Below are 11,311 nucleotides of genomic sequence, written 5' to 3'. Positions count from 1 at the left end.
GAGGAAATGTTAATCATCAAACATGAAGATATACGTGATATTATACTCTTTTCCAGCAAAGTAAAAATTATAATTTTCACATAAGCAAAAGAAAACCCAGAGTTCTGATAGATGCACTTCAAAGTTTCTTTAAAGTTATGTTATGGCCTAGTAAACATATCTGTGATTAAATAAAGAGAGCTTTTGTTTCTTAGAAAAACTCATTGCACCGTATTTTAAAGATTAATTTGCATTCTAAGTTTCTAAAATGCTTAAATGCTTTTTTTCTGTTAGCAAAGTCAAAAAGAAAACAGAAATAATTAAAACTAATGATTAATGTTAACTATTCTGAAAACCACCGCAAGATTTTTACATTTGTCTTCTGAGATTTCAAGGAAGTCTTTACTTTAACAAAGTTTCTTTTCAGTTAATTACTTTTTTCCCCCATTTTATTACTTTTAATAATGGAACTTCCAAAATACCACAGTGGTCAATAATTTCCATGTAATGGTATATGAAGCATAGCTTCATAAAGTTACTAATTGGATATTCAGTATTAGATCATATCTAATACACACATATCAGATATTAGCTAACTAAATTCTCAAATTATAAAATTCCGTAATGTTTATTTGGCTCCAAATTTTTTTTTTCATATTTCTTGCACGTTAGAGTCTCAAGGAAAAACCTAATATCAGTAAGTAATAGTTGAATACACATAAGTCTCCAATCTAGATTTTATTCTCAAGTGATTATGTAAAGGTTCTATAATTATATCTTTAATAGCTCCCTTGTTTTAATGTTAAATTTCTTTCTAACCTTTTCCAGTTCGATTTATAAACCAAACATCCTGCCTATTTTTTATATGTTACTATTGGTTGCTCATTACAAGTTTGAAATAGTTCTCTGGAGAAGTCAATTTTTCATATTAGTATAAATAAAACTCATTCCTACAGTGAATCAAAAGTCAGTGTAGTCAGTTTTTTCTTTTCTTTTCTTTTCTTTTCATTTACTGAATGAGTAAATCAATCACACACCAACAGTGTTGTAAATTTAAGTGCAAAAGCATTGAAGTGCTTTACTACAAATTACAACCTAGAAACACGTTAACTGAACAATTAAAATTCATACAATCAGATTTAGATATATAACAACACAAAGTAGGAACAGAATTACAGTACATTTACAACACAAGACAGATACATGAATTCATTAGAAAATATTGTAATAAATAATTCATGAATTATAGTGCAATTGATTTATGCATAAATATAACTAATTGCCTAACAATCAGTTTATATTAACAAAATCTGTCAAAATCAAGGCAGCCACAGAGTTTTACTAAATTACTGCGACAATGGAAATACTGCAATTAAAAAACAAATACAAGTATTTGTACTGTAAACAACTAAAAAAATCAGTCTCACTAAAGTTAGTATACAATTTAATATAAAATTGTCATTAGCTACCAGAAATGGTTTAAACAACTTTACTGAGCAGTAGTTTTCTAAAAACAGAGGCACTGTTTTTCCTTTTCCTTTTTTTTTTTTTTAAATATAAAATACTTGAGGAACATTCAAATAAGTAGAAAGCATATAAGGGTTGCTTTCACCTTCATTAAAAGTCTGCTGAAACTGGATTTTTCAGAAAACTGTCAATTAATAAGTAGTAACTGGTAACTAAATTTATAAAGTACTTTGAAAGTTTAACATAAAGAACATCTTAACAGAATCACTGGGGAGAAGGGGAACCCATAAATTTCCCTGCCTTTCCTAGTTTGTATAATCAAAAGTTAACTCAATAATTAGAAACATTTTGTTTCTTTTAAAAGTTACGGGTTGATCATTACCTATAAACTATCAAAAAATATTTAATTTACTATTTCTGACCAAAAATAAATAATACAAATACTAAATGCTGCAAATTAACTATAATATTACCTATAAAACTACTGATCACTGTGAAGTCAATAGCAAAATGATCCCTGATTTTATGAATCCTGTAAAGTTTTTGGTCAGGTCATCTTTTAAATGATATAAAAGTGTTCTGTAAGTATCCCTTTACTATAAACTTCTCAATCAATTTATTAATGTAAATATAGTGTGAGGAATAAAAAAGCTCAATATAAATATTATGTAATGCATTCAGGCCCCCAAATTTTTGCAAGTAAAATTCTGTATAAAGAGGTCAATAAAATTGCGTTGAAACATTTACTTTATTTTTTAAATTTGTTTTTCAATGGGGGAGGAGGGGAAATATATTAAATAATCCAAGTTCTGGCCCTCACAAAATATGGCTTAATTCTTTAAAAAGAAAGATGACCCTGACATCTGCTGTTTTGCAATCTATTATGTATACTTACTGGGGGAAAAAAAAAGAACAAGAGGATTCATACCCTAGTATGCAGGTAACGTTAAGCTGAAGAGGGTTCAGTATCGATCTAAGAGACCAAATAACTACCTGATTGTGTAGCTTCCCACTCTTCAGTTTTTTTAAACATATGTAAGCAGTTTTTAAATGTAATAGCTGAAAATCTCTTTAGTATTACATGTATATGTGATTATTAGATACACACAAACACAAGTGTAAAAACACAAGTATTTGACAAGGTGCACTTATTTTTTAAATTCAGCTTTAAGTATTCCTTTTGGACTCATGAAAATTGGCTTAGAAAAATGATCAGAACCTGAATTTTAACAGAGAAAAGGGGCACTCGGAGAATTCTGAATATACGAAGCAAATCCCCATTCTTTATATGGAGGCACATGCTTTATAACATTTTACCACTAAAACTGCATACTCCATAAATCCAACATGGATACTCTGAACCACATTTTAAAACTGCTATATAAAAATTACTGGTCTCTCTTATGAGTCTAGTAAAAGTTAAAATGCACTGCCCAGCTTCTAACTACCCAATTAGTAGAGAGTTTACATTACTGAAAGTTCAAAACAGCTTCAGTGTTAAATATCTGTAAATCTATTCAAGACCCTGAACAAACTGCAAATTTGGTTATTAGCAAAATGATAATGTATCGCCCACCAAAATGAAATCTGTAATTCATTTTGATAAACTGAAAATGTTTTGAAATGTCACAGCAGCAAATATATTAAAGTTACACTGAGGTTTTTCAATAGTAGGAGTGTGTCACAATCCTTAAAATTTAAAGTAGTCATAACATCAACTAACCAGCACATTTAAACCAAAATTATCATTCTCAAGCTTTTTCTGTGCACATTATAAACATGCTCTAAGTTGCATTCCAACTTTCTTTTCTAACCTTACACATTAGCTTATTTTTCAAATGAAAAACAAAATTAAATTATTTTAATAATTAAATTTAAATTACTTTTTGTTCTTAGTATTCCATCTTATATTAAAGGATTCTATAGCTGCTGGGGTTAACTATGTGTCAGTTTTTTTAAAAAGTATATACCTTATAAACCCCAACTTCCTGTAAATCAACTATTAAATGATAAATATTAAATTTCATTATACATATCATTTAAGGTTTTCTTTTCTATTCCTGGTGGATGCACTTGAGTGCATTTCATATTTCATAGAATACACTGTAGTGTACTAATACTGTATATATTAATTTTTCTTAGTATGGAGATAGCCATCTATTTAAACTTTGATTGGTTGTTTGACATACTTACAATAGCTGTAAGTGTAGTATGTAAAAATGTTTACAAACTATTAATATCATATTTCCATTATAAGATGGTTCAACTGAATGGCTGGAGTGGTCTTTCACCGATAAAAATGTTTCACTTGACAATTACTTGTTTTCCCACAACGCTTTATGCTATTGACTACTAAAGAAAACCTGAATCTTTCACCTATTTATACAAGGATTAAATACAAACTATCAGAATTAAGTAAGCAACTATATAATTCTGTCCACAGTGAAAACCCTGAATAAAACTTTTTTTTCAAAAGGCATGTAAGTGGTTTTTGAACTGTAAAATTTCATGTCTCCTGTCAGAGTGAGCATCTGTAATTCCCACATGTGTGTATATAGACACACAAATACACACCTGTGCACATACACACACACACACGCAAACACACATACACACACGCACATACACACATACAAACATTTTCCTAACAAGTAATCTACACAGGCTTGCTGTTTTTGCAGCTGCCAGTCCCTGAATCTGTCATATTATATAACCCAGTGTCTGGTAATCGGAGTTTCTTCTTCGGAGGAGTCTTCAGTGTTCCAGATCTTTCTTTTACCTTGTATTCTAAAGTGCTGTGAGGTACCCCATAAATTCCTTGTGCTTTGGAAACACTCATTTTTCCGCTCATTACCATTGCAATAGCCTCTTCCATTATTTCATGATCATACTGGCGATAACGGCCACGTTTTTTCCTGGGCTGCTTGTTATCTTTTCGATCCAATCCATCTTCAGTATTTTCAGAGGTTCCATCAACTGTTCCATTTTTAGAATTAAGACACAAAGGAGAGAGGTCCCCATGTAGAAAATAAGAGTCAACACTTGAGTGAGTTACAGGCCCAGAACATTCTATTTTGTTCTGTTTAGGGAGTATATTTTTCAGTTTTTGGAGAGCTGATCCTTCTAGGACTGGAGAGGTTTTGGAAACTTGATACATAACATCCAGCAGACCAGGACCATCAGGTTGTGGTTTTGAAACAGAACTTACTCGAAGCTGAGGAATTTTTAACTGTACAGTAGGATGTGAAGTTTCATATTGTAGGCTTTCATTTTTTTCTTTAAATTGAGTAACCATTTTCTGTAGAGTTAACTGATGGAGGTAACTGGAAGCTGTTGGGAATTTTAATTCTGAGGTTTCAAGTAGATTGAGTTTACTTTTTTCTGTGCGCTCTGCTTGAGCTCTTGCCCACAAGGCTACTTTTTGCAGGACTGCACAAGTTTCTTTACTGTCTTTATATGAGTAACTATCATTGAAATCTCGAGTTTTGTTTTTAAAAGATGCAGGCTTCCCTGCTGGTAAGGCTTCTAAGTGGAGAAGTAAAGTTTTTTGAGGTATGCCATAAAGTATGCCTGCTTTATTTATGTCCAGTGCTCCAGACTGAATGTCTTTCAAAGCTTTTGAGAGCAAACCATCTGCAAACTCAGCACTTCTTTCCACATAGTCCTCTCTGTTTCTGTGTAGTCTCCTGGATGGATGGAATGAAACGATGGTAAACTGATGCATGAGAGACTCTCACACAGCTATGGAAGGGGAGGGTCCACTCCTTTATTATACTCCTTGCTTAGGTAACATCACTGCTTATGACTCTTTTTAAGTCTGTGAGATGTAGTAGTTACTCCTTATCAAAGCAAACGCTACAGTCCTGGTAGGACAATGTGTCAATCATACGGTGGCCTCAACGGGCAGACCTTCCAAGAACATAAAATCCTAACTCAGTATTTGTAAAAATATTCTCATGATGTTGCTATTCCTCTGACAGATGCTTGCAGAGCAACACTTATAATTTTTATTTGTACAATCAGAGCTCCATTATAAAAAATACCCAAATCCTAAAGGAGTTTTTGTTAGTAGAAACGTGACGTTACCGCTAAACAAGTAATAAAAGAGTCAACCCCTTTAAAGGAAATTTGTAGCAGCAAGAATATTTCCAAACACAAACATCCCATATTTCCACAAGACTAATTTTTCTCTAGACAAAAACTTAAAATTTGAAACAAGTAGATAAGTTATATTGGGTAAAATAATTTGATACTATAAATGTTATTTCTATTTCAAATATATCATTGTAATTTTCAGTTTCTCAAACAGAAGCTAACTATAACTTATGACTCAAAAGCTATTACAGTCTTGGTTGAAACAAATTACACTCTATATCTAAGATTTAAATTTGACAAAAAAGCTTCCTATACAGTTTGTTAATGGGAAGATGCAAAAGTTACTAAATAAAAATCCAAAAATCCAACAGAACAGCATTTCACTGCTAATTATTTAATTAATTTAATGAGAACTTTCAAAGCATGAAAAGACTTTCTGTGGTGCTTACTAGATATATATTATTATATATACTATATAAAGTTTGCCACCACACCTAAAGCACAGTGAAAAAATGTAAACACTATAAGCTAGCTGTAAGAATTAGTAAGTATGGTACTTTTAAAATTTGTTGATTGTTTAAAAAAAATAGTGAAATCACATATTTTCCTTAAAATTGCCTCCTGAATATTGAATTTTAAATTTTCTTTACTCGTCCTGCTTCTTAGTTTGTAGCCTATGATTAAGTTGGTAGTTCATTTTAGTAACATGAACTAAAGTTTGGTGATTGTTCTGATAACTTTTCTTTAACAGAAAGAATAAAAAAGAAAGAAAGGACAAATGAAAGGTATGAGAGACACACACTTATGAGTGACAAAAATTCTGGAGGAAAGCTATATGTCAATCTACTCAAAGTAGTATTAAGAGTTCTCTGTAGAGATAATTTTATATTAATATTAAATTATATTTCCTAGATATTGCTTACCCAGCCATTGAATTTTCAGAAGAAGGATCACATATGGATGACTCTTCAGATTTTATGCTGGTTTTCTTTGTAGAGAGATCTAACACTCCATCCCCTATAATTTTTGCAAGAGAAAAAACTTTATATTTGTGACAGATAGGTAATCCTTACATTTTAACATTTCATATTTTGCTGATCTACTAATTCATGACCTAAAAATTAACACTTATATTTGATATGTGGCCATTACCAACTCATCTTGTGGTTTTAGGAACAGGACATGACTGGGAAGGCACTACATAGGAAAAAAGAACAGAGAAGGAGCTGGCGTTGCCAAATGATATGAAGAAACAAACAGGCTATGATATAAAATCTGTTTAAAAATCAACCTTTGGTCACTTTTCCCATTGTTCTGCTGTAAACAGCCTTTTTTCTAATCAAGGCGGCCCAGATGATGCTTCAAGAAAGCAGGAATGATGTAAGTTGTACAAAACAGAGACCACAGAAAAAAATGATGATGAATAGAGAACAATAATTAGCATTTACTAGGACTAGCAATATGTGGAATATATGCCTTAGGTAAACTGTGACTCTATATATAATCAATGTATTTTTTAGAAATCAGTGTAAAATTTTACTATTTTAGATAACTGAAATGTATAACAGTTGAATCACTGCTTACGTAATATATTGAGTTTAGATCTGTGATTGGATGAAGACATAACCTATAACAATATAACATTTTAGGAAAAATAGCCTGTTAGAAAGCAACTGCCTAAGTACTTATTAAAATGTAGTTGTTTTTATTATTATTATAACATTGAATTTACATAAATAAAACCAACAATTCAGACATGTTAATCTGACAAACGTAAGGATCGAAAGAGTAAAAATAAACTATGAATTTAAAACACAGCACTAAATAATACTGAGACTATTTCTTCACTTATAGCTTAAAAATTAAAAATTTAAGTTATAAAGAATCATTATAAGAAAATACATAGTTAAAAATATACTTAAAAATTCAAGTCAGTTTAAAAAAATTCAACTGGGTTTTATTGTTAGCATATAAATTTACCTAACACTTAGGTGGTCTGGCAAGATACAAAGACAGAAAAATAAAACATGTCACTCATAACCTGCTATGTAAGTCAGTAATTTTATTGAGTGCCTACTATGCGCAAAGCACTATTTTAGGAATTTGGAAGCAGCAATAACAAAGGCATACATAGTACCTATTGTCATGGTGCCAACCGTGACCAACCAAATACATTATCGGGGGAAAGCTTCCATAAGGAACAGTTTGTGCAAAGGCTGTGATACAGAATCATTTCCGAAATGTCTGAGGAATAGCAAAGAGGCCAGGGTGACTGGAAGCCAGGCTGAGTGAAATGAGATCAGATATGTACGAAGGCAGATCACATTAGGCCTTGTTGGTCATGGTAAGAAATTTGAATTTTATTTTGAGAGAGAGAGGAAACCACTGGAGGATTCTGAGCATAAGACTGACACAATTTTAATTTGTGCTTTTAAAGGATCAATGTGCTGTAGGGAGAATGGACTGCAAGGGCTAGTGGCGGAGTAGAGAAACCTGTTGGGAAAACGCTATGGTATTTCTCAACTTGGGGCTTTCACACTTCTTTAGTTTCCTCTGTTAGAGGACTCCTAATCTTTTCCTTCTATCCCCACACTCATCCTAATTCTCACCAAATCCTATCATCATCCAATCATTCAGGCCACAACTTGAATTTGGTTGATTGTCACTATTCTAGGTTCCTATACCTGCAACACTTACCCATATTACCTAGCTTTTAGCATGCTATATTCTAGTTGCTTACATACTTACCAGCATTAGCCATGCAGACCATAAACTATGTGAAGACAAAGCCCATGTCTATTTTATTCACCCACGTATCCCCACTGCCTAGAATAGTGCCCAGCATACAATAAGCGTTCTGTAAATATTTGAATAGAATTTTGAAGAAAGAGAAGACTGGATAGGTAAACAAAGCATGTGGTACACAGTGTCTTGAAAAATTGTTAAATGAAGCATCTTGCCCCAGGTTATCTGTCCTGCTCAATTTTTTATGCTTTGTCTCCAGCTCAACTCAATCTTTATACTTCCTATGTATCTAACCACTTGCAGTTCCTCAAGCACGCTATATGGTATCAGGTCTCTCAAACTGCAGTACATGGTTCCCTCTGCCTAGAACGCTCTACCTTTTCAACTTGTCAAACTCCTACTCATCTTTAAAGATCAATATGCCCCAGGTAGAAGCTGATTACTGTTTCCCTTGTGTTGACACTTATAACACTTATGACATTGTCTTGCAATTATATATAATATATACATGTATATATAATTGATTACATAATATATATGATTACATATCAATATATAATTGATTATATAACACATAAAATGATTACATATATATACATGTATATATATCTATATATGCATATATATGTATATATTTATATATTTATCCCACAAGACTGAATTCCTCAGGTCAGGGATCTTACTTATTTGTATTTCATAAATACTAGAGCTCTGTAACCTACTAAAAGAAGAAAGAATTGAATGTTGTCTTCTCTTTTACTATCTCATTTCTCTCCCTCAGCAATTAAAATTTTATTATTTTATTATTTCAAGATCACCTTCTTCAAAAAATCATTACTATCTAATCCATATTCAGATTTACCACTGAATTCACCAGTTTTGATTCTGCTCATGTTTTATGTAGTATGTAGCACATAAAACACTCCATAAATCTGTTATTCCCAGCCAATGTTACAAAATGAATTAATGAAATTTCTCCAATTCTAAACTTTTAGACTTCTGATATAGTCAATTTAAAGTTAATTACTTCATAGACCCGAAATAAGAAAAGGAGGTACTGGGAACTCTTCTCTCTCCTTTATATTAACTATGCAAATTAGGCTATAGCTCCCTAGCTAGGGCAATACAGGCATTCTTGTCTTTTTGGGGCCATATCTAGACACATGGCCCTGGTTAGGGATAATCTGAATCTGAAGGATGAACTAGACCTAAGTCCTGTTCCATCTTTAAGAGAGCTACCCAAATCAGGCTTATACTCCTGATTCCTCTTCTTTTGGAACTCTACACAGTGACCAAGGTGAGAGATGCTTTAATTTTTTTTCCCCATAGCCTTGTCTCCATACTTAGGCTACCTATGTTAAAAGTTTTACTCTGCAAGTAACACATTATAGTCTGTTATCTAGTGAAAACAAAATATACTCCTTCAACATATCTCTGCCACACAGTAAAATTATGTAATCAATGAGCATTTATGTACTGAATACAAGATACATAAATATGTAACTAAAGAACTTTTAGAGAAATTTCAGTTATTGTAGAAAATTCACTTTTTGTTAGCAGTGCTTTGACTTATACTAAAGTATTTTGCTGCTATCATTACTTCTTTATACATCATAAAAGCTATAGCTCAAGAGCTAGAAAAATCACAGAGTTATCTCTAGGATTGTCCAAAATAGAAAAGCAAAAAGAGTAACAGAAGGGGAGAGGTAGCTTGGGAAGAAGGGCTGAGAAAAAGAAAGATCAGGAATGGGGATAAAGGGCATTTTCTTGTTCCTGCTGCTGATTTAGATCTAGCTGAAGTGATTAAATCTATAAGTATCACTCCTTCACAATGGAGACAGCACATGATAACTAGACTGTTTTGTGTGTATATATTTCCAAAGTACTAATGATTAACTTGAAACTAAGAAACTAAGCACTTTTTCAAAAAGATTTTATTTATTCACCTGAGAGAGAAAGAGAGAGAGAGTACAAGCTGGGGGGTGTGGGATTGGCAGAGGGAGAGAGAGAAGCAGACTCCCCGCTGCAGGGAGGCTGACATGGGGCTCGATCCCACCAGGATCCAGGGATCATGACCTGAGCTGAAGGCAGATGCTTAACCGAGATACTTAGGCACCTCTTTTTTAAAGATATTATTCATTTACTTGACGGGGGGGGGGGCAGAAGGAGAGGGAGACGCAGTCTCCCACTGAATATGGAGCCCAACATGGGGCTTGATCCCCAGACCCTGAGATCATGACCTAAGCCAAAGGCAGACACTTAACGAACTGAGCCACCCAGGCACCCCAAAAACTAAGCACTTATTATGCTCTAGGGCAATATAAAGTAAGTAGAAGACAAGGACTGAAATTTATTTACCATTCAACTATTGGTAGGTACCTAGGTTATTTTTGTTTTACACTTTTTTTTTTTTAAGATTTTAAAAATTTATTTGACAGAGATAGAGACAGCCAGCGAGAGAGGGAACACAAGCAAGGGGAGTGGGAGAGGAAGAAGCAGGCTCCCAGCAGAGGAGCCTGAGGTGGGTCTCGATCCCAGAACGCCAGGATCACGCCCTGAGCCGAAGGCAGATGCTTAACGACTGAGCCACCCAGGCACCCCCTGTTTTACACTATTACAAGCAATACTGAAATGAAAATCCTTCTAAATGCTTTCTTGTGTTCATGTATAAGAATTTTTCTAAGATATACACCTAGAAGTCTAAGTGCTGGACTTTACATTTTGGAATTTAGTAGATACCACCAAATTTCTTTCCCACATCCTCGATGACATTTGGTGTTGTTAGATATTTTTAATTTTTGCTAATCTGTTAAGAAAAGCAAGTTGTAGGAATAAATTAACAAGAGTGCATTTAATATGTATTAATGTGAATTTTTAAAGCACACAAAACTATTTGACTTATAAATGCATAAATTGGCATTATCAGAGGTTGCTTCCAAGACTAAACAAAGGGATGTGTTAGTTCCTTAAGAAGCACATCAGAAGCAAACATGATCAAATAACACATTTATTAGTTCTGGGTGAC

The 11,311-nt window shown here is 33.0% G+C and overlaps 1 protein-coding gene across 7 annotated transcripts in view; it reads right to left on the bottom strand.

The window, feature by feature from the left end:
* Positions 1–11,311, bottom strand: part of LCORL (ligand dependent nuclear receptor corepressor like) — a 163,019-nt gene that overhangs the window by 23,085 nt on the left and 128,623 nt on the right. For 5 of the 7 annotated variants that reach the window (XM_045771434.2, XM_045771440.1, XM_045771435.2 and 2 more), the window contains one exon: positions 6,465–6,558. In XM_045771434.2, the coding sequence (XP_045627390.2) occupies positions 6,465–6,558 (94 nt within the window). Of the gene's footprint in view, positions 1–2,570; positions 5,133–6,464; positions 6,559–11,311 lie in introns of those variants that run through there. The other 2 variants (XM_045771439.2, XM_045771443.2) reach the window with 2 other exon arrangements.

This window comes from Ursus americanus, chromosome 8 (genome assembly GCF_024610735.1).
Source record: "Ursus americanus isolate L20-20 chromosome 8, mUrsAme1.1.p, whole genome shotgun sequence".
Lineage (NCBI taxonomy): Eukaryota > Metazoa > Chordata > Mammalia > Carnivora > Ursidae > Ursus > Ursus americanus.
This window is presented reverse-complemented; position numbering and strand designations above follow the sequence as displayed.